General features: G+C 42.1%; 2 protein-coding genes across 13 annotated transcripts in view; one reads left to right on the top strand and one right to left on the bottom strand.

The window, feature by feature from the left end:
- The window catches only part of STXBP3 (syntaxin binding protein 3), a 61,851-nt gene extending 55,623 nt beyond the window's left edge, over positions 1 to 6,228 (top strand). For all 4 annotated transcript variants that reach the window (XM_070607831.1, XM_070607834.1, XM_070607833.1 and 1 more), the window contains 2 exons: positions 4,296 to 4,444; positions 5,493 to 6,228. In XM_070607831.1, the coding sequence (XP_070463932.1) occupies positions 4,296 to 4,444; positions 5,493 to 5,587 (244 nt within the window). In that variant the 3' untranslated portion in view covers positions 5,588 to 6,228. The remainder of the gene's footprint in view (positions 1 to 4,295; positions 4,445 to 5,492) is intronic.
- A 5,471-nt stretch (positions 6,229 to 11,699) lies between these two features.
- The window catches only part of AKNAD1 (AKNA domain containing 1), a 57,577-nt gene continuing 45,718 nt past the window's right edge, over positions 11,700 to 23,558 (bottom strand). For 3 of the 9 annotated variants that reach the window (XM_070607820.1, XM_070607819.1, XM_070607818.1), the window contains 7 exons: positions 23,472 to 23,557; positions 20,323 to 20,420; positions 17,200 to 17,331; positions 16,998 to 17,105; positions 14,807 to 14,888; positions 12,604 to 12,733; positions 11,700 to 11,867 (listed from right to left, as the gene is read on the bottom strand). In XM_070607820.1, the coding sequence (XP_070463921.1) occupies positions 11,736 to 11,867; positions 12,604 to 12,733; positions 14,807 to 14,888; positions 16,998 to 17,105; positions 17,200 to 17,331; positions 20,323 to 20,420; positions 23,472 to 23,557 (768 nt within the window). In that variant the 3' untranslated portion in view covers positions 11,700 to 11,735. The remainder of the gene's footprint in view (positions 11,868 to 12,603; positions 12,734 to 14,806; positions 14,889 to 16,997; positions 17,106 to 17,199; positions 17,332 to 20,322; positions 20,421 to 23,471; position 23,558) is intronic. The other 6 variants (XM_070607823.1, XM_070607821.1, XM_008523487.2 and 3 more) reach the window with 3 other exon arrangements.

The raw sequence follows: 23,558 nt of genomic DNA, 5'->3' as shown, positions 1-23,558 counted from the left end.
AGCATTCTTGTACATTCATGTGTATTTGAGTATCTGTTTTCAAATGATGACTGATTCTTTTGCTTTATTTTTTCCTTTTCTGCTGGTTGGGAAGTTATATAGCCTATTTGTATTTTTGTAGCAGTTAGCCTTAGAATTTTAGTATACTACTTTGACTCGACAAAGTAGGAGTTTAATTAGTATCTTTGCCCTCCTCTTGAGCAATACAAGAACCTTAGAACAACTTAATTCAAATTGTTATGAATTTGACATAACACCCCTTAAATGTTATCTTAATACTTTAGTTTTGCTCAACTTATATCTTTTTTGCTTCCCAAATTAATGATGAGCTTTATTATCTTTTTTAGTTGTGTGTGTGTATTAACCAGTTATTGCTCACCACTGCTCCTCACATCACCTTTTTTGGGCTCAGTTACCTTCTTTTCTGACGTATATCCTTTAGAAGTTCCTTCAGTGTGGGTTTGTCGATGGTAGAGTCTTACGTGTTTCATGTAATTTTGGATTCTGAGCTTATTCCAGTAGCCAGGGTTGAGAAGTGGGTGCCTTCAGAGAGGTTTTGTGTTTGCTTCTGCTGGGGTTAGAGACTTTTTCTTTTATATGTTAATTTCTCAGAAAGGCCTGTGTTGCAATTATTGGGAGAAGCTTCTTCGTGGTCTCCCCTTGCTTCCTCCTCCCCAGGAAAGATTGGCCCTGAGCTAACACCTGTTGCCAATCTTCCTCTCTTTTTTTTCCCCCACAGCCCTAGGACATAGTTCATATTCTAGTTGACAGTCCTTCTAGTTGTTCTGTGTGAGCTGCTGCCAGAGCACGGCTACTGACAGCCAAGTGATGTGATTCTGTGCCTGGGAACCAAACCTGGGCCACCCAAGTGGAGCATGCCGAACTTTAAGCACTAGACCATCAGGGCTGCCTCTCCCCTTGCTTTTGAGGGTGTCCCGACCTTATTGCAGACTCCCAGTCCCTACCTTGCACAGTACCTAAGGCTGTGTCTTCTTTGTTCATTAAACAGGTAAACACCCAAGCCATGTGTTTGCCTAGATTAGACTAACACTCCATGAGGCAGACCAAGCCTCAGCTCAATTTACTACTCTAGTTTTTTGTTTGTTTGTTTGTTTGTTTTTGAGGAAGATTAGCCCTGAGCTAACTGCTGCCAATCCTTCTCTTTTTGCTGAGAAACACTGGCCCTGAGCTAACATCCATGCTCATCTTCCTCTACTTTCTGTGTGGGACACCTATCACGGCATGGCTTGCCAAGCGGTGCCACGTCTGCACCCGGGATCCGAACCGGTGAACCCCAGGCCACCGAAGCAGAACGTGTGAACTTAACCGCTGTACCACCGGGCTGGCCCCACTACTCCAGTTTTTCTCTTCCTTTTTACTGCTGGCTCTTGGAGATTTCTCTTACTTGTTTACTTTCAGCTGTGGTTTTAAAAAGATGTTTGCTCTTATTTTAACTAATACTTCTAGGAACTTTCCCGAGTGAGATTTTCAGGACCTAGGGATTTAGTCATTATTTTTGTATCTCTCAGAGTATAAAACACTAGCACAGTTCTTACACATGTATATGAAACAAATTAAATATAATCCCATTGGCCTAAAATTGCTATTCAGAAGTTTAAAAATTGTTAGAATCACATACTTGTTTTGAGTAGTATTATCTCCTTTTCTTTTGCTTTCTTACTCTCTCTCTCTTTGGAAAGGTTTTTAAACCAAAGTAGCACTTTTAGTATGTCCTTGATTTATTTTGTATGAGAACCAAGAATGTATCTTGTTCCTCTTTTATCTTTCAAAACCAGCTACTAATTCTCTTTACTTTTTCCTGTTGTTTACTGCCTTGTCATTCCTTAAGATGGTAGATGAAAGTTATCATTCCAAATGCTGGACTAAGACATTGTTGAAAGTTCACTGTTGGGTCCCACATTGTAGCATTCGTGGTCACCTAGGACATGGTTTTCAAAGTGGGTAACAGGATGATCTATTGGGTACTTATTTTTACCTAAAAAAGGGATAAATTAAACTTTATTTATATACTGATACACATATATAATTTATAAACTAATATGTTTTTAATAGATGTACATAAATGTTTATTTTGAAATATTTGTTTACTCTTCAAATAAAAGCTAAGAATTTTGACCAGTGGGGTATGGGAACAAGAAAGTGGTTCCTGAGCCAGCCCTGGTGGTCTGCTGGTTAAGAGTCTGGCTTTCACCATCGCGGCCCAGGTTTGGTTCCCGGTCATGGAACCACACCACCTATCTGTGAGTTGTCATATTGTGGTGGCAGCTCACATAGAGAACTAAACTAACAACTAGGATACACAATATGCACTGAAGCTTAAAAAAAATAAAGAAAGAGGGCCAGCCTGGTGGTGCAGCGGTTAAGTTTGCACATTCTGCTTCGGCGGCCTGGGGTTCGCCGGTTCGTATCCCAGATGCAGACATGGCACCGCTTGGCAAGCCATGCTGTGGTGGGCGTCCCACATATAAAGTAGAGGAAGATGGGCACGGATGTTAGGTCAGGGCCAGTCTTCCTCAACAAAAAGAGGAGGATATGCAGCAGATGTAAGCTCAGGGCTAATCTTCCTCAAAAAAATAAATTAAAAAAAAAGAAAGAAAAAGTGATTCCTATGATCTAGAGCAGTGCTATCCAGTAGAACTGAAGCAGTGAAGGAAATGTTCTGTGTCTGTACTGTCCAGTGTGGTAGCCACTAGTTCAATGTAGCTATTGAACACTTGATATGTGGCTAGTGTGACTGAGGAAGTGAATTTTTAATTGTATTTAATTTTAATTAATTTAAATTTAAATAGCATCATGTGGGTGGTGGTTACTGTATTGGACAGTGCAGATCTAGAGCAATCTCAGGGAGGAAATGGTAGAGATAATGGCTACTGTTTGTTGAGTGCTTTTCTGGTACCAGATTCCATACTTAGTGTATTCTGTAAATTATTCTGTTTAGTCCTGAAAACAATCCTTGAGGTTAAGAGAGAGGGTAAGTAACTTGCTGAAACTCATATTGAATTAGAAGGAGTCAGAGTTGAAACCCAGTAAGAAGAAAACAAACTAGAAAGAGGGAAATTATAGTAAAGATAAACAGGTAAAATTAATGCAATAGAAATGAGAAAAGTAAAAGTAATAGGTAAATCCTCCCCCCCCAACAGAGTTGAAACCGGGTGAAATTCTTTTTTTTTTAGCAACTTTATTGAGGTATAATTGACTTAATAACATTGAATATGTTTAAGGTGCACAGCTTGATGTTCTGATACATACATATTATGAAATTGTCATCACAAGCTAATTAATATATCTCTCACCTCCACATAATTACCATTTTCTTTCTTTGTGTGTGTGTGTGTGGTGAGATGACTTAATTTAAGATTTACTCTCTTAGCAAATTTCAAGTATAAATACAGTTTTGTTAACTTTAGTCACCATGCTGTACATTAGATCTCCAGAAATTACTCATCTCGTATAACTGAAACTGCCCTTTTACCAATATCACCTCATTTCTTCCTCCCCCCATCCCCTGGCAACCAGCATTCTGTTCTCTGCTTCTGAGTTTGACTGTTTTTGGTTCCACATGTAAGTGAGGTCATGCAGTATTTGTCTTTCTGAGTCTGACTGACTTCACTTGGCAGAATGTCCTCCAGGTTCATCGATGTTGTTGCAAATGGCAGGATTTCCTTCTTTTTTAAGGCTGAATAATATCCATTGTGTATATACACCACATTTTCTTTATCCATTTGTCTGCCAGTGGACACTTAGGTTGTTTCCATATCTTGGCTCTTGTGAGCAATGCTGCAGTGAACATGGGAGTGCAGATATGTCTTCAGTGTCTCCTGCCGTCATACTTGACTGATTCCAGCAAGGGACGTCCCAGCACCACGTCGGCTCCCATCTGTACCTGTGCCCCGTCTGCACGTCTTTAAAACTCTCTTGTTTCAGTGCCACTCCCCTCTCCCCCCTTTTTTTAACTTCAAGCAGTTATAGACTTTTCAAGTATATTATTTCTTCATATGAAATAAATAAGAGAGGGTGTTAGCTTTCTTTTATAGGTGAAAATACTGAGCTAGATTATGAGTGAGTTGTTCACACTATCAGATCAAAACAAACTTGAAGTGCAGCTGTCCTGCCTAATCCGTGGTGCTCCGGTCATATCATAGTGAAGTCATTTCCTTAAAAATCAGTGTAATTGGAGCCCAATTTGAGCTTGCTTGAGTTAGGCTTTTTAAAAGGTCTGCAAGCAGTGTGGCTTTGGGAATGTTTTTAACACATTTATGTTTTTTATTTTTTAGTGCTCGCCAGAAGCCCAGAGCTAGTTATTTAGAGGACCGAAAAACTGGATCAAAGCTGATTGTCTTTGTAATTGGAGGAATTACGTACTCTGAAATGCGTTGTGCTTATGAAGTTTCTCAGGCACATAAATCCTGTGAGGTTATTATTGGTAAGACTTTTGCTTTCCTCTTTTCTATTTTTTTAAACTCTAAATGCAAAAATATATAAGTAAAACTTTATATTTTACATTTAGGACTAAATTGTTGCATGCAAAAAAACCTTTTTTAGTCATAATGTCTTTTATCTGATGTCCTAGAGTTTTTTCCTGGTTGACGCTTTTGATAATTTTATTTTTAAATATTCTAATTTTGAGGGAATGAGCTTCAAAATATTGTATTCTTTAAATATTATTAAATATGTCCTTTAAAACATAATGTTCCATACTTTTCTTGTTCTCATCATTAAATGATTTTTGAGAGAGAAATACATTTCTACTACAGAAATATTTAGAATTTTTTTGTGAATGTGGACCTGACATTGGCAAGGCCTGTATGGAATTTAATTTTAAGAATTTCAGTCATGGGCCAGCCCCGTGGCTGAGTGGTTAAGTTCGCGCGCTCCGCTTCAGTGGCCCAGGGTTTCGCCAGTTCGGATCCTGGTTGTAGACATGGCACCTCTCATCAGGCCATGTTGAGGCAGCGTCCCATATGCCACAACTAGAAGGACCCACAGCTAAAATATACAACTATGTACTGGGGGGATTTGGGGAGAAAAAGCAGGAAAAAAAAATCCTTTCCTTAAAAAAAAAAAAGAATTTCAGTCGAAGCCACTGGTACGTAAGCTCTCCTGACGTGCAGAGGTGCAGCATTTGTATGAGCCTGGGTTTGCAGCGCTGCTGAGCAGTTCTCTGACTGAAGTGACTCTTCCTGTTCTGTCAGGAGGATAGAGTGACTAATTTTGCTCTTCAGTGCATCAGTATATAGCACAAAGTAGACAAAGCACTAGGAGTGGGCAGTGTGTCTGAAGACTTACTGAGCATGCTCAATGGAGAGGAAGGATTGAAATATAGTATAGGCAGCTTTCAGGAAGCTGTCCTATAGAAATTTTGTTAAATTGCCCCAAGCTACTGCATTTTACTTATTTGAAGGACAATACAGTTAGCCAGTGAAAGTTGATTTAACTGCTGACCTTTGAAAATTTATCTTTTCCCCTACCAGGTTCTACTCATATTTTAACACCCAAAAAGCTGTTGGATGATATAAAGATGCTGAATAAATCCAAGGATAAACTCTCCTTTATTAAGGATGAATAGCTTTTTTTCTTTTTGGAAATTCTTATTCATATATTCAACTAAACTAGATCAAGATAAGTTGCTATCATGTAATTTAACCAATGTAAATATTTTATGGAGTAATGATTTTTCACATATATTTCTTAAGGCACTGTTTATGATTACCTGTCATTGGATTTGCCATTTTTAATAATTTAAATATTGCTGCTGCTTTGTAGATGATGAGAAGAAATGTTAAAATGCTTTGTAGAAGGAAATTTTTTCACCTTTGGAACAGAATATATTAGAGTTGCAGGTCACAGCCACCTATGTACATACTAATTACTTGTTAGATACTTATCTGTCTTATGCTAAAGTATAGTTTTTGGGAAAAGAATTTTTAAATGAAAAGGTTGTAAAAGTAAAAACTGTAAATGTGTATGTATGATAGAATGATTTCCTGTAAGTGCAGTTTTTCTTTCAACTGAAATTCCTAATTTCTTTTATGTGTAAAATAATTCAGTCATTAGTAGAAATAGAATGATTTCACAATGTATACTATCTTGCTAGATACTCCTAAAGAACACAATTTTATATAATTTTGAAATCATGTATGTTTAAATTAGAAAACCAAAAATAATCACAAACATTCTAAGAGAAAATAAATATATAAGTTACAAAAATTATCTTTTTTTTTTATGGGGGAGGAAGGGGAAGTTGGAAAGTTTAAAAGTTCTAAATCAGAGAGTTACAAAGAAGGAAAAGAATGCACCATAATCTTCCCACCAAGTTAACCCCTGCTGACTTTAAAAAAATAGTATATTTGTATACAATTGGATAAGATGTGTCTGTACATATGTTGCACAAAGGGAACACATGTTACACATCTGAGCACGTGTGATACACAAAGAGAATACCTCATTTCAAATCTCTCCTTTTACCTGGCCTCATGGTATTCTGTTATATGATACATCATAATTTTATATATCACTCGTCTTCAGGATTTTGCTCTTAACAGATAATGCTGCGTTGTTTGGGTACATACCTTTGCAAACTTACACGATATTTCTATAATATAAACTTCTAGCAGTGACATTTCTGGTCAGAGTATTTGTGCATTTAAAATACTGATGGACATCACCATTTTTAATTTTTATGTAGATCACTTTTCATCACTTTTCCTTTTCGGCCTCTGAACTTTATGTTGTACTTAGAAATACCTTTTGCAGCCAAGATTATAAATTCACCCGTTGTTTCTTCTAGAACATTTTGATAGGTTCATTTTTATTTTTTGCAGGTAGCTTCCATGTGGAACTGATTGTAGTGTGAGGCTGTAAGCTAGATATCGTCTCTTAGCACTTGACATTATTATGTCCCATGCCTCCCCATCTCTTACCACAGGCATGAAAGGCTAAAAATGAAGTTTTGCAGACTCAAAGCTAAGTAGAATTCTAAACAGGTTAGATTCTGCCGGTGGTTTGCATTTGGTAAAGATCTGGAAGGTAGAAAGGAGGCAGAGGCCGTCTCCCGTGGCTGTGGCAGTGGACACGCTCCTGCCCAGGGGAGTTGTTGGCAGCAACCAGACTCCGAGTTAGTGTCTGTCACCTGCTTCATGGTGTGAGGCAATGTGGTGTCAGCAGCGCTAGCTTCCTGTTCCCTGGATCGCAGATAGCGATATGACTGAGTCTAAAACCATAGTGGCCCCAAGTTTCTGCCCCTACAACTTTTTCCATGATTTTTAAGGACTTAATTCTCTATTAAATCCCTCTCTGCTTGCAGTATCTGAGAAGAGTTTCTGTTCCTACCGTGAGCCCTGACTGATCCAGTATTGCACAGGGAGCTGGCATAATTTCTTTCTAAACAGCCAGATGCCGTACCAGATTTTACTGGGTAACCCTCTTTCCCCAACTAATCTGAAATGCTACCTTTATCATAGTATTTACATTTTGGTCTAAATTTATATTTGTATTTATAGTTTGGTGTTTTTCTGGATTTTGTTTTATTGACCTACAGTTTGTATTTCTTTTTCCCTATTTTAATTCATGGTGTTTTTGATATGTGATGAACGTAATCTCTACTCCACCCTCACCTAAATTACTGTCATTTTTCCGAAATTTTCTGGCTACTGCATTTTTCTAAATGAATTTTAGTGTCATTTGTTAATACCAGAAGTATTTTGGTATTTTCATTAGGTTTACAGTAAATTTATAGGTTAAGTCAGGAAAAAAGGACATCTTTATCATTTTGAAACTTGATGTTCAGGAGTATGGAATGTCTTTTCAATTACCTAAATCTTTATGACCTTCAGAATCTTCGTTTTCTTCATATAGGTCCTGCACATTGCCATAATGTCTTTTGTGGTTCCATGTGAACTGGATCTTTTTTTGGTGTTATTCTTTTCAAACAGATTTTTTATATATGGAAAAATTAGTGCTTTTGACATATTAATTTCATAACTTGGTATTTTACTAAGTAATGATAATAAAATAATAACATGAAAATGCTTAGTTAGTGCTTTGTATGTGCCAGGCCCCATTTTTAAGTGCTTATATTACCCCATTTAATCCTGTGAGGATAGGTGCTATTGTTATTATCTCTGTTTTAAAGCGGAGGAGATTAAGGCACAAAGAGGCTATGTAATTTAACCTGGCTGTGTATGTGGAGAGGAAGGCTTGACATTAATAAACAGCTCTCTTTGCATATCGAGCATAAGAACAGTACATTGCTAACGAGAGGGTTAATTTTTAGTGTCTGCGTTTTGTCTCAGATCCTTCTATGCCTTGGTAACTATCTGTCCAGGGTTAGTACACGTCTGGAACAGAGATTTAGAATAATGTGACAAATGGAAGCAAAAGTGTGGTGACAGCAAACAGTGGTCCATTCACTCAGTCACTTCACACCCCAGTGATCACTTTCCCCCTCACACTGATAGGAGATCCTTTGAGACCTACATTGTATATTTCAGGCTTATCGTTGGAGAGACCTTTGTTTCCTAAATCTCTTACTGAATTTGAAGACGTAAGAGGTCGTCTCACATAAATTCCTAGTATAAGCTGATTCTCCGTTCATGATTAGCAATTACAGATCCTGATATCAAGACCCCAAAAAAGACTTTTTTGTTGTTGCAACTAACTGAAACCATTCACTCCCTATCTTGGAAGCACAGTTTTGCTTCCTGTTGAAATGTGCTTGGTTTATAAAATATAGTGGATTCACATTATTCAGCCATATTTACAAAATATAATGGTTCACACACAAAAGTTCACAGCAACAGTTCACACAGAAAAAAATTCTTGGATTTGAGCCCAAAAGGCCCAGCTCCTAGCAGTTTCCTTTGTAAGACGTGACACCTCCATCACTCAGTTCTGCTCTTGGTGTTTGTACCCTCGTGAATCCCAGCAGCACGCACGGAGATTGTTTTAAAATCAAAGGAGCAAGAAATTTCTCCCTCCCACAGTAGAATTCCTACTACCAAAACAACATTTTGGGTATTAAATATACATAAATATATATTGATATGTAGTATGAATTAGGTCTATTTTAAATAACTCATAAGCAATAAAACTACAATAGAGGGGCCGGCTCCATGCCCCAGTGGTTAAGTTCGCGCGCTCCGCTGCAGTGGCCCAGGGCTCGGATCCTGGGTGCGGACATGGCACCGCTCATCAGGCCACGTTGAGGCGGTGTCCCACATCTCACAACTAGAAGGACCTGCAACTAAGATATACAACTATGTACAGGGGGCGTTTGGGGAGATAAAGCAGAAAAAAAAACAAAGATTGGCAACAGTTGTTAGCCCAGGTGCCAATCCTTAAAAAAAAAAAAAACTACAATAGAAAGGAATGATAAAAAGATGAGTTTCCGTTTGTATAATAGTTAACTAAAGTGGATGGCCAGAACTTTCTCTTAAAGAGGTGAAGGTCTTCTACACAGGCTCACCTCATCCTGCTGTCCGGCTCCTGGGAGCCTCGAGCAGCGGGAGCACAGCCACACACGGGAAGAAGCACAGAGAGGCCTCTGCACCGTGGAAACTGCAAAGTGTCTACACTGAGCCCCTTGACTCAGCATTAGCGATCCAACTGCTTTTAGTTAATAAGCTTGCTTTTCTGGGTTATTACTGCAGCGGAACTGGAGGAGAGGTCTCTCAGAATCAACACACACAAGTTGCATGACGGAGGAGACAGCCAAGGCTACAGATTCAGTAAATATAAAATTATCCTTGTAAATCAGAGCCTAGCACTTTTCCAGAACTTCATGAGGACATTGCCCTATTTCTGTTTCTTGGATTAAGTGTGTTGCAGTGATTGTCATAATGATCCTCAATCATCAAGGAAATGTAAAGTTACATTTAGAATACAGTTTAATAAAGCAGAGGTGGGCCATATTTTTAAATCAAAAATGATTACAATAGTATATTTTCTATAAGGGTTAATTTAAGGGATTAGGAGCATTCATATATGGCAGTTTTTTCTAACCTCTGGGTTCCACGGATTTGTTTCAGGTGTCCTTGAACTTTTAAGAATTGTGTGTGGAATCATACGTGTCCACATATCCCTCTTCCATGGGAGAGCGGAGCGTGGGCGAGGGGGACTCCAGAGCTTTCATCAGCTTCTCCAAGAGGGTCGAGTCCAAAAAGGGTTAAGAACTAATCAGTCATATAAGAGCACTTCAACCAAGCCAGAGAAGTGTAGAATTTTAAACTTGGGGACAGGATAATGATGCTTAGCGCACAAAACAGGCTGTCATCTTGTGATTAAATTTAGGTTTCTAGAAGTCTCTTAGCACATACACAGTGTAAGCTCCTTTTTTTCTCTTAAGTTACCACTGCTGGTCTTCACTATCCTCCTTATAATAAGTGCTACAGCTTAAAATAAGGCTAGCTACAAAGTCAGAGGTGTCTTGAGTCTGGTCTCTGCTTTTTCTCTTTCAAGACACCCTAAACCAATTTCCAACCCCCAAAGTTAAAAATAGCCCGTTCTCCAGCCAGCTAGACAAACAGCAGCTGCCTTGGCCACCACGGAAAGCTTCAAGTGGGAATGGATTCAACTCTCCTTACCACTGGGCGAAGCTCTGGGGGTTGGGAAACCGTTTGTTGAGTGTTTGGAGTCAATGGAGGCCTTGGGAAAGAGGGAAAGAGCCATATTCTGCTGCTCTGTCTTTAAGGAGGTTATAAATCAGTCTTCAAGAAGCAAATCAAAATCTCGTTCTGGCATTCTACGAGAAATGCTGTAAATTGACTTAATCCCTGGTACGTAGTTTTAATGAATTGTCTTCACTTTTGCCCCAAATTTCATTAATCTAGGACTATTGTTTTTGCATATTTCTGACTTCAGGAGATCTTTGAACAGTTTATAATATAGCGTATTGTAAGAATTTCATACGGTACAGAAAGTCAATGAAAAGTAAAGATCCTCCCTTCCGCGCAGAATGCCCAGGTCCATTTCCTAGCAGTCCACTGAATACTTTGTGTATATTTCTACAAAATATGTACGCCCTTTGAAAACATGCGCAGATGAGGCCGCACTCTAGATATTATTAGGCATCGTGCTCCTTTTCACTATCTTGAGGTAATCCACTCTCATTCTTTGCAGTGGCTGCAGAGTATTAATTGATTGCCTGTCATTATTTATGAATCATCACATGGGGTATTTAGATTGGTTCCTCTTGGGGGCCGTTCCCGTCATGCTCCAGTGGCCATCCTCGTACACATACCACGGCCTATTGGGTGAGTTACCTATAAACTACATTGTTAGTAGCGCAATTGCTGCTCAAAGGGTGAGTGTTTTTAGAATTTGTAGAATTTGATAGATATTATCAAGTTGCCTTCCAACAAGGTTGCACCAATTTACATTTCCACCAGCAGTGAATGAGAGTACCTGTCTCTCCCATCCTCCATGACACTGGGTTTTTCAGACTTTAGTTTTTGCCATGCTAATAGGTAAAAGTATATTTTTTTATTTCTTTTATTATGTTAAGAATAACAGATTTGTTATAAAATAATTACTTGATTTTGATTTTAAGAATCAGAGGTCCTTTTTTTTTTTGTCATTTAAGCAATTTGTATCCCCCATTTCTTATGGTTTTAGTGTTTTCTCTGGAAAGTCATCTTCCAAAATTGGGTTATAAATAAAATACTTTTTTGGGGAAGGTCAAATTTTCTTTGCTTTTTTTTTTTAATCCTTACGTCAAACTAATATTTCAGTTGATTCCTCCATCTCTGTATTTTGGCAAGATCTTCTGCTATGGTCCTAATCATTTGATCAGTAGTTTGTTTCAAAGTGGTTGCCGTCCTTAGGGCGTGATCCAAAGATGAGTTTAAAATCTGCAGAGGAAAAGTCCACACATGTTAGTTACATAAATTTACTACATAAAATTACATAATTTTAATTAGGTTCTTTCATTATTAAACATTGCAAGGTGGGATTTTTGGAGTATTCTGTTTCCCACCTAGTCTATTTGTGTTTTTGAGAATTGGTTTCCTAGGAAACCGTCTGAGATGGAATATATTTTTTAGGGAAAGGGACAGAAAAAAGACCAACACCTGACTGATGAACATGAATCAGAGGGTGAGGTCAGCACCTGCGGGGCTGTGCCCGTACTGCAGAGAAAGAAGAAAAGCTGCTGGGAGGCCAGGGCAGGGGATTTAGGGGCTGTCACCACTGAGGGCACCCAGGGACACAGCAGATGCATTTGGAAGTGGCCTGGGATTAGAGCGAACTGATTGGAAAATGGGAAACCACTGGCAGCTCTTACCCCACTGTCACTGGGACAGACTTGTGAGCTGCTGCTGGGAACGTCTCAGTGCCTTCATGCCTGGGCCAGAGGAATTCTGTAGCTGAGCCACCACCCACAAAACCCTTTCTCCAGGAAATTTCCCTTGGAACCAATTTAGGAATAATACAAACCATATGACTACTCAGGCTTTATTTTAGTGCTGAGCACGGGTTGTTTTCTGATGCCTTCATACTGTAATAATTTAAAAGCCATCACTTCTGTGGTCATCTAGGCCAAACTTACAAGATGCAAGGGTTCTAGAATGTTTTATTCTAGGTCCTCACCTCAGCTTCCATGTCTTCTGTACTGCTAAAGTTGCTTAAGGATGTGCTGCCAGAAATCCTGCAGGAGTGGAAATGGGGCAGAGGTGTAGCAGGGTCTGAACTGTAGGTCATGAAAGCCTTAAGATCTTTTCTGGAAGGAAGAGCACACTGATACTTGTATAAAGCACCACCCTCAGCTCTGTGGTTCAGCAGTGGCCGTGTGTGTGTGTGTTGGAAGTGAGGAGTTTGTACGTCCTCTGCCTTTCGCAGCTCTCATAGTCCCATGGTGGCTGACCACACCTGAGCTTCAGAAAAAGCTTGTTCCCATGACCATGAAGGACACTTCCTCCCAGAACCTGTCTCCTTGGCGTAGAAAGAGGCAAGACTCCAAAGAAATTCTTATTCAGTTCATTCTTTGGGGGCCAACCTTCTACCCCACTATTTATGAAACATGCAAATCTGCCAATTGCAGACACTTCAAGTTGAGTTCATTCTAGCACCAGTGAGCTTATATAGCAAGGAGGCAGCAGTAGTAGAAAAGTAAAAGCAGAGCCTCTTTAAGTAAACAGGCTCCCCTGGACTGCTCTGCTATGACTGTGACTCTCTCTTAGCGATGGTCTGAGTGAATGAGGGGTGCCAGGGCCACAGTGTACGGTTGTTCAGGTGTGCACTGCAGAACTCTAGGGAGTTCCATTCACAAAGTCTGTGTGAAAGGCACTGCCTGGAGTTCCGCTTTGCACAACCATGAGTAGTGGCCCTAAGGGATGCCACAAGACCTTGCCTGTTGACAAGTGGGCCATGGCGCCATCCTCACAGCTTTTCCTGGCTTGAGATTCCTCCTTTGGTACAAACAATAGTTGTGAGCGGTATCATCTCCAGAAAGTCTGACTTCAAATGCTTGTGGCTCAAAGCCTCTCTTTATACCTCTCCCCCCACCACATTAACATCAGCTGGTTCTGCAGGTTAGTTGAACACATTGGATCTATCCTCCAGTTGAGAGAGGTGATCAGTGTCAGGGCCCCTAATGAAAAACTAGGCAGAGTGTGGCCACGTGGTGCAGTAGGAAGAGCGTGGGCTTTGGAGTCCTCTATGTCCCCACATCCAATCGCTCACCACTATCAAGAGTGATAATAGCCATCACTTGCTGAATGCCACGTACCTTCTAAGTGCTTTATATGTATTGACTCAGTCCTCAATGAAGTCAGCACTATTATTGTTCCCATATGGGGAATAGTGGGGAAGCACAATGGGGAAGGGGAGGCACAGAGAGGTCAAGCATCCTGCCCAAGAAGACAGAACCAAGATGCAAACCCAAGAACGCCCCAGAGGCCACCTCCTTAAACCCTGCACGGCACTGTGGTGGTGGGTAGTGGTTCACGCTGAGTGGGACTGCAGAGCCTGATCTATTAACCCTCCTGCTACACTAATGATTCTGCCTCCTGAATGGCAGTCCAGCACTGAACTTGTCTCTTTCCTTTTCTACCACCTTGGCCAAGCTGCCGTCATCGCACCTGGATTATTGCACAAGCCTCTCATTTGGCGTCTGTGCTCCAACCCGACTCCTCTAATCCATTCCCGCTCTCTTAGTAGCTTGAGTGATCTTTTAAAACACTAAAAAAATTTTAAACTCTGGGTGAAAAAACTTCATTGGCTTCCCATTGTACCTAAGAGTCTGAAATCCTTCCTGTAACTGACAAGCCCGGGCACAGTCTGGCCCTGCCCACCTCACCAGCCTTCCCTCCCCAGCCCCAGCTTGCCCCGCCGCCACTCCCTCTTTTAGGCTCCAGCCACATGGCTCCCAAACTTGCCAAAGGCCTTCCATGCCAGGAAGCTCTCAGATTGAACGTTCTTCGCTCTGACCCCCCCATCCCCTTGCTAGTTTTGCTTCCCTGCACCCCCAAATTGGGTGCTAGCATTCTGTATGCCCCCTTCTTGGCACTTAGAAAGACTGGCTCCAATCCCAAAAAAGCCAGCTCCTAAGTACTGACTCTGAGGGCAAGGACAGTTGTTGACTTTGTCACTGTGTCCTCAGCACCTAGCCTAGCACCCTGCTGCTGTTGACACTCAAATATTTGTCGAATGAATAAATGAATGATTAAAGTATTGATAGACTTCGGTTTGAATCCTGGCTCTGCCAAGGATCTAGGTGATCTTGGGCAGGTAATTATGCACCCAACCAGTAGGTAGGCAATTTTGTTACCATTTGTAATAAAATAAGACTTACTTTCCTGGTATGGGCTCGCGTTCATCTTGAGAAGATTTTGAATTCGCTCTCTGGGAACAGATCCAGTTTGGTTTTGAATGAGCTGAAAAATGTTAGCTGTGATTAAATGCAGAGCATCAAAAATGATCCCCAAATGGTGGATATACAGGTATCACTTCCTGAACTGTTGTGTATGAATGAAATATTTCATAAAATTTTAATAAATAAATAAGAAAATTAGGGAACAGAGAAAACCAAGAACTTTCTATCAAGTATTCTGAATTCAGGAAAAGAAATTAAATTTTTAAAAGGAGTTTTCTTAGCAGACAAGAGACCAGGAGTCTAGGTTCCCGGGGTGCCAGCTGTGGGGCGTGGGCACGTTGTCTAAATTCTCTGGGCTCGACTGCTTCATCTGAAAAATGGAGGGATATCTTCCAAGAGGTTGGCGCAGTGGATCCCTGAAGTCCTCTCCAACTTCAGGAGAAAGGATTCTAGGAGTCAGAAACTAACAATTATGTCACTAAGACAATTCTAGAAAATAGAGAATAAACAGAGAAGAAGATAAATGTAGGAAAGTCCCCATGGAAGACCAGAAGAAAGCCAGAGAAAGGAAGAGAGAAAACTCAGTGGCCAACAAATCTGCCTTCTCTGTCACTGGGGCTCCCTCCTCTTCTCTTCCCCTTCTTCCTCCTGCTCTTCTCATCGTCTCCTCTTTCTCCTTCACATTCTGCTGTCTCATTCACTGGTCTCTAGTAGCTAGGCTTGCCTCCCCCTCAGGAGGGTCTCATTTGACAAGGAAACTGGGAAAGACTGTCCCTCAGCCGTGGAAGGCAGAGCAGAAGCCAGAAAGTCCAAATTTAGTCCTGCTGACCCCCTAGACTGGAGTCATGATGAACAGAGGCACTAATGAGCTCATTCTTCGTCCTTTGGTAGTCTTTCAAGATAAGTTTGGATTTTATTTGAAACAGAGAAACTCAGGGTCGGAAAGGACCATAGGGTCATATGGTCCAGTTCTAGTCCAGCCTACAGATCTACAACATCTTGACGAAGTACATTGTCTCCCAGTCTACAGATGGGGCTCACGACCTCCTGCAACACCCGACTCCATTTTCTCTCCGTCCCAATTGCTGGAAGGTTCTTTTTTAACATTGAGCAAAAAACGCCTCCCTGTGACTTCTACCCTCTTGGCCACTAGTGTTTACTAATGAAGTTCAAGGTCACGTTTCAGATGACTCAGTTACTTTCCTCATTCATACATTGCAATAAAGGTCTCATGGGCTGTAGACCCAAAGACCAAAGAGATAGTGAAGAAATCTGCCCTGTTGCTTCTGCAGAGTGTTAGTGACTGTTACCTGGAGAAAATACATCCAATTGGAAGATTTGGCAGCTGGGAGTGGGAAGAGGGGACACAGCTGAGGTCAGTCAAGTAAATGACATTCTTAGTCTTGGACTCTGGTAATTGTGAAAGGTAAGAAACATTCTCCCTGGTGCCTTGTCTCCAGAGAGGGAGAGAAAGACCTCTGATGGTATGAACTCACCCGCAAGGAAAGGTTGTCCGAGAAGCAGGTATGGCTGTCCCAAGGCAAAACAAGGAGCATTTCCTTCCCTCCTCTGTGCCCTTAGCACACTCTGACTTTGCTTTTAGCACTTACCGCATTTTGCCACGAACATTCCTTATTTGGGCATGAGTTCCTTTCTCGCAATAGATTGTAAAGTCCTTGGGAGGGAGGAGCCATGTCTTATTCATCTTTATAAATAAATGTTTGTGGGATTTTAATTTTTTCCAAAGACAGCAAAATTTTGCGTTGAAATTAGCAATATGATGTCTAAGGAGTGTAAAAATAGTCTATTTCTTTCCATGCTGACTTTTAGTAGAGATAATATTTAAAGCTTTTGCCACTCCTGAATAATAATAATAGTTGTGATTACTCAGTTGTTCATTTGTTCAGCAAATATTTATGATTCATTACCAGCTTACACTGCTGGTACACTTAGTACCAGTGGGATTTCATATCTCCCAGCCCCAGCACAGCCTCTTGCCATCCAGGCGTCGGGCTGGACGTGGAAGTGTCAGATGAGTGCTGAAGACCCAGGCAGGAGACTGGAGACAGCAGGGGCTCCCCAGATGGGAGCAATGACCAGTGCAATACAGGGCTCCCACACCTGAGAGACTAGCTTTATAAAGATGGGATCATGCAGGAGATATACTTACAAGGTGAAGAATTTTTATTTTCATTTAAAAAGCAGAGCGGGACACAGGCTCTTCTTTCGCTACAATTCAAGTAGTTCTGTCCTGGGATGTTGTATCTATAATGAAATTCTAAAAAGAAAAGATTAAAAATACAACAAATTGCCCAGGAACAACAGCTGTCCCCACTGGTGCCTTCTTTCTGAGGCTCCCCAGTCGCCTTCACCTTTAGCTGGTTCTTTACCGCAGACTTTTCTGGAGTTACGAGTCTTAGAGCCGCAGTCCTCACGTTTGTTATTCTGCAGTCCAGTGCCCAAAGTAGAATAGCAGGAATAGCAGCTGTGTACCGTATCATAACCTGAAAGAGCCCAAGTTTCACAGAGGAAGTGTGAATTTCTTGATTGTAGGCATAAAATCTGGTGTGGAGAGTAGAGCTCCAACTGTGCGAGGTAAGCATTAGGCCCCAGTGTGTTCGCTTTCCCCGGCCGTGTTACCAAGGGGAGTTGCCAGCCTAGGGGAGACATTTGGGATCCCCTTCTGACAACTGAGAGATGTTTTGATGAGTAACAGTCTGACAGGAAAGTCTCAAGATTTGCCTAGAGCATGTGGGTGCTTAGCAAACGTCTGCTGAATGGATGGATCCGTAGGAATTTGGCCCTCTGAATTATCAGACAATCTTGCAATTGGGGTTATTTTTCCAATTTGCCCTGCTACATCCATATTCTCTTCTCAGACCCTGCTGGGGCTAAGAGCTTGTGTGTTGTCATCCAGGCAACTGGAAAGATGGTTTTCCTCCACATCGAATTCATAAGCCCATGTGGGAACCTGAGTCAGAGCTTTACCCTCATCAGTGCCACGGAAAAGCTAATAGTAGAGGGCAGGTGGGTCTGGTGCAGGTCTAGAACTCGTTAGGCAGGCTGTGGGCAGTGGAGCTCTCCAGGTAAGGCCAGAGCATGGAAGCCTGGGTCAGGCAGGTGAGTATGTCAGGTTTGGGTGTCCAAGCAACGTGTCAGCTCCAGGAGAGATGAAGCCAGGGGACAAATCCTCTGCCAGTACCACCTGCCCTGCTGCACTCATGATACACTCGTTTGTGACGTTATCTTTCAAAGTGGAAGTCACAAATGGAATGAGCTCTAGGAAAGTTTTTTCTTTCCCAAATCTCAGTCAATAGTCATTGAATGCCTTCTCGATCTAGAACTCAAGGAAATTATAAATAGAGGACGGGGGCCTACCCTGCGAAGGTTGTGTTGTACAGTGGAAAGAGCATGAGGTTCAGAAGCCTGGCCCTGCCACTTATTAGCTGTGATGGTTAAAAATGTGTCCACAAATTGACATGTTCTTCAAAAGGTAGAACCATTTCCTCCCTCCTTGAATGTAGGCTGGATTTAGTGACTTGCTTCTAACAAATAGATAAAGTGGTAGTGAGGGTGTATAACTTCCAAAACTAGGTCATAAAAGACAGTGATGCTCCCATCTTGGTCTTTCTCTTGGATCATTTGCTCTGGGGGAAGCTGGCTGCCATGTTGTAATGACTCTCAAGCAGCCTATTGGAGAGGCCCACATGGCAACAAACTGAGACCAGCCAAAGGCCACAGGAGTGACCCATCTTGGAAGCAGATTCTCCAGGCCCAGTCAAGCCTTCAGATGATGGCAGTATTGGCCAACATCTTGACTGCAGCCTCAGGAGAGACCTTGAGCCTGAACCACCCAGCTAAGCTGCTCCCGAATTCCTGACCCACAGAAACTATGAGATAGCGATGTTTGTTGTGTTGAGCCATTAAGTTTGGAGTTACTCCATTAAGCAGCAATAGAAAATATACCAGCTCTTTGACCCTGGCAGGTCATTTAATTTCTCAGAGCCTCCATTTCCTTATCTATAAAATAATGATTCCTACCTTACAGGGGTGTGATAGTTAAGTGATATGCCCTATGTCAACAGTTCTCAAACTTGATTTCAGAACACTTTCATATTCTTAAAATTGAGAACCCCAACGAGCTTTTGCTTATTATAGTTTCTGTCTACCATATATCATTAATATTTGCCATCCTTTATGCCTGTGGCAAAAATCTCCCCCTGCATTGGAGAAGAGCTGTCATCCAGCATTCGGTCAGCTGAGGACGGACTGGTCGAGACGTATCTAGGTATAAGTTTCATGTCATTTTTGCTGTGCAGAGTCCTTCAGATCTTCTTAAGACTGAAAGGTCAGTGCTGAGGCTTTTTTTTTTTTTTAGAATTTTAAACTGAGGCATTTAAAGAATAATTTATTTGTTATGTCATTTAAAAACAACAATAATCCATTTCATGTTCACAAAGCCACATTTTTTGTAATGAAAAATAGCTATGTTTGAAAATAAAAAAATGTAACGAGAAGAGTGGCAGTGTTTTATGTTTTGGCAAGAATCTTGAATATCTGGCTTCATAGAGGCAGCTGGATTCCACAGCTGCATCTCCATCCCATCCGTTGCAATATTGGCCTTGCACAGATATGTGGCTGGAAAGGAGAGGACTTCATGGCCCCCCTGAAAGGGTGACAGGGGCCCTCTGACCACACTTTGAAAATCTCTGTTCTGTTAACAGCATCTGTAGTAAGTGTTCAATTGATGAAACCTATTATTGTTGTTATTATTAGAAAATGTATCATGTACAGAGCAGAAATGGAACTAAACACGACCTCACAGAAAGATACAGAGTTGGAGGAAAGGCTCTCGGCTAACAGGCCGCATGAACTGAAGCAACCCCTGTTAGCTCTCTGGCCCCTGGTGTCCTCAGGTATAACCTGGGTAAATTGGGCCCGGGCGGCGAGCTGCATGCTCAGGCCTGAGCAGGCAGGCCTCGGCCCCGCCTCTTCCTCACCCAGGGCAGTTCTGCCAGGAGATGTTTTTCTGCTTAAACTGTCTTTGGAGAAAGGCTCCTATGACTCAAAGTCATCGAATTCTGTGTGCTTGTGCTCCTCCAAGCTCTAAGGCTCTTTGCTTCTCTGAAAGATGTGTGGACCAGTCAGCAGCAGCTCTGCCGGGTGGGTAAGCTGACCAGATGCCGGATTATGGGTCATGCTGGACAGATGACGACACGCAGACCTGAGGCCACCTAATGACTGAGTCCGTGGAATCCTGCGATTCCACCCAGAAGCAGATGTTGGCACTTTCACCCTACTTGACCACATCTTATTTAAATCGATTCAATTATTCATTCTTTACATTGTGCAAAAAAAAATACAACATTCAACACTGTAGTCTAGGGCAATACCATTTGGACTGGCAGATGGCAAGCTGGCGTCCACCATGAGCAGACCCCACGGAGAGGGACCTCGAAGACTGAGCACCCATAGCGCCAGGGTCCACAACTTACAGAGAATGGAATCTGCGGGCCGTGCCTTGTCTTGAATGGCATTGGGAAACCTTCCACAGTTGATTCTTCTGTGGCCTTCTTTCTCCATTTTTTGCTTCCTAAAAAAATGGTGCATAAGATTAGTATACTTCTAATAGAGATAGAGTGTTGGTAAAACTGAAAAATGTTAATTACTATATCAGAGCCTGGAACAACGTAGGAGTGGCATGTCATCCTCGACACAGAGATCCCCTCTTCCTGCCTGTTTGAGAGCTTCCCTATGTGTGTATCCAGCACAGTTTGGCCTGATAAGAATGTACACACCAAGCGTTCAAAATAAACCTCTTTTGGGGCCAGCCTGGTATCATAGCGGTTAAGTTCGCGTACACCGCTTTGGCGGCCTGAGTTTCGCTAGTTCAGATCCCAGGCACCGACCTATACACTGCTTATCAAGCCATGCCGTGGCAGGTGTCCAACATATAAAATAGAGGAAGATGGGCGTGGATGTTAGCTCAGGGCCAATCTTCCTCAGAAAAAAAAGGTAAATCTGTTTTGTTCCCCAGAGGATAATATCTAATCATCATATACCCATACACAATATAGATATCTGATGTATGGGATTATAAAATTTGGAGTTTTCTTCATATTCATGTCTCAAAATCAATTATGGGGGAAGAAGCTGCAATATGTGTCAATACCGGGTCACGTGGCTTTGGCTTTATAAGTACCAGCTGAATGTATCCAGAAGGTCCAGCAAGGTGGATTTTGTCCAGTGTCTATGGGGCTAAAGGCTATGTGAGCATGTGGGCTTAATTTTAGCTGTACAAGGCCACCAGGGGGCATCAGAAAGATGTCCTACAGTTGTCATCTACCAGAACACCTCCTCTGACCTGTCTATAGCTTCAGCCTCCCTCCACAGAAATCCTAACTCCTCCAGAAGAATTCTAATTAGTAACAATTCTGAAAGCTCTTGCTCAGCCCCTGGGAGACAGTAACAGCCCCTGGGGAAAGTTGCTCATTTCTACTGTGGAGGGCACCGTGCCCCAGAGATCCTGGACCAAGCGGGGAGGCAGCACCGAGACTGATTCCCGGGAATGGGGCAGGAGGCTGGGGTGCTGCTTGGCAGACATGTGCGCGCCTGCCTGTGCCCAGGCCTGCCGCGGGGATGGAGGTGCCGTGCTTGGAGTGTGTGGGCTTGGGGGCCCAAGAAGCCAGGTCCTTTCCCTTCTTTAGAAAAACATGCTCTCCTCCTGAGTCACAGATTTTCTCACACTTCATTTTCTGTCTCCACCCTCCTCCTCCAGGGCATTTGAACATCTGCTCTCCAAAGTGGAAAACTTGGATTTCAGTCAAGTGAATTCAGCCCAACACATGACTTTCCTTTTCTGCATCTTTTAAACTTCTTTGTGCACTAAAATCTTCTTGCCAAACATAACTGCTAAGGGCAATTCTAATGGAGAAGATGGTTTTTCAACAAGACCAAGTAGCTAAAGTGTACTCCTAAATCCTAAATTCTGCATCAGCAATAACACAAAGGGATAAGCATTTTGCATGTGGCATATATGTTACTTGTCTGCATTTATATGGCACTTTGCAAATATCCCACAAACAGTGTGTACATCAGCAAGCTCCATAAAGAACCGGTCCCATTGGAAAGATGTCTAATCTTCTAAAAGAGTGAAGAGTGGAAAGCCCTCCTTTCAAGTAATTCCTCAGCAATTATGCAGTTCGCCAACGCCCCAATTCGTAAATCATGGCCACCTCCTCTCCCTCCCCAGCAGCAGATTCACTGTTGGATCTGATTTTACACTGGTTGTGCTGTTCTTTCCATCTTGTTCATCATAAAAGAGTAAATTTAGTCTGGACCATTGGTCCCTGTCCTGGTACTTAAGTGGTTCTGTAGCATCTAGACCAGGAATTTAGAAGAGAAACATTTTGTACCTTAAATGTTTAATCAAAATGTTTTTTAGATGTCAAACTACTTTTACTATCCTTTAAAAACCTAAAAAAAAAAAAAAAAGACCCCAAAATCTAGATTTTAATACAATTAATAAAAATAGTTGGCCTGGGATGACTCTGGGTGAGCATACTTAGTGCCCCTGTGTTTAAAGGAGAGTCAAAGCTAATGATTGACGTCATGCTGGGTTAAGGTAATGGTCCACTCCAGATGGCACATGGTAATTTTTAGCACAAACACCATGCTGTTCCCTTTTTTCAGGGGCGGAAAATCAATGGAACATTTATGACAAGTGCCCGTTCCTGTGGTGGAATGCTTTCCACCAGGAAGCTTCAGTCTTTCAGACTTTGTCATCTGCTTCTACTAGAACCCATTAAGTACATGTAATTGTGGTTGCTAAACAGCTCCTCCCTCCTTGACTGTTGACCTTCGAAAGGTAAATTAGCCAAGCTCTGGCCCGAGTCCACAGCGCCGCCTGCGCTTGGAGGTGGCACCTCTCATTAACTCACCGAAGCTTCAAATAAGTGACCCTGAATCCACATGAGCTAACAGTTGATCCAAAGAGCGTTTCAAAACCATTAAGGATTTCGCCTGAGGATTTTACATCTGCAGGTTTTTACACAATTTACAGCTTGTTACTTCTGGAAGATTTTTTGCTGGGGACAGGGGAGAAGTAAGCCCTGAGATGCGAGATTAGGCTTATTTCTGGTGGGACCGGGGTGGGGGGGAGGGGCAGAGATGGGATCCAACAGGGTAGATATTTACTCATCGTGAGGAGAGTGCAGTGACTATGGGAGCTGGTGCACAATGGTGTTTGTCTAAAAATCTCCTGTCTGGGCAATGTTCAAACAGAGCCTACAGGACAAACCACCCTCCCTGTACTGTAGCTCGGTCCTTACCCAAGGGGTTACTGAAGTCACCTGGGGAGATTTGAAAGACATATTCCTACCAGGGCGCCACCTCTGGCGAGGCTGATACAGCAGGTGGGGCTGAGGCCCGTGCTTTGTTTAAAAATCTCCCTGGTGACTTTGATGTTCTCCCCAGTTGAGAACCACCGCCAGAGGGATTTGTCATTCAGAAGGGAGGGCGGGCTATGCATCCAGCTCTGAGATCTGGAATTCTATAACTCAGCCAGTGGCTTCTGGCACCCCTTCAGTTAGTTGACGCCCACTCTCCCACCCATCCTGGGAATTTAGCAGCAAGAAGCCCTCACCATTCAAGGACCCGGAGGCAGAAGGCACAGCTTGGACTGGTTCTCTCTGCACGTTCCTGCCCTCCTGAGGCGGTGCCGGGGTCCTCC

This window comes from Equus przewalskii, unplaced genomic scaffold, assembly GCF_037783145.1.
Source record: "Equus przewalskii isolate Varuska unplaced genomic scaffold, EquPr2 ChrUn-13, whole genome shotgun sequence".
Classification (NCBI taxonomy): Eukaryota; Metazoa; Chordata; class Mammalia; order Perissodactyla; family Equidae; genus Equus; species Equus przewalskii.
Note: the sequence above shows the minus strand (reverse complement) of the source record. Positions and strands in the feature narration are given on the sequence as shown.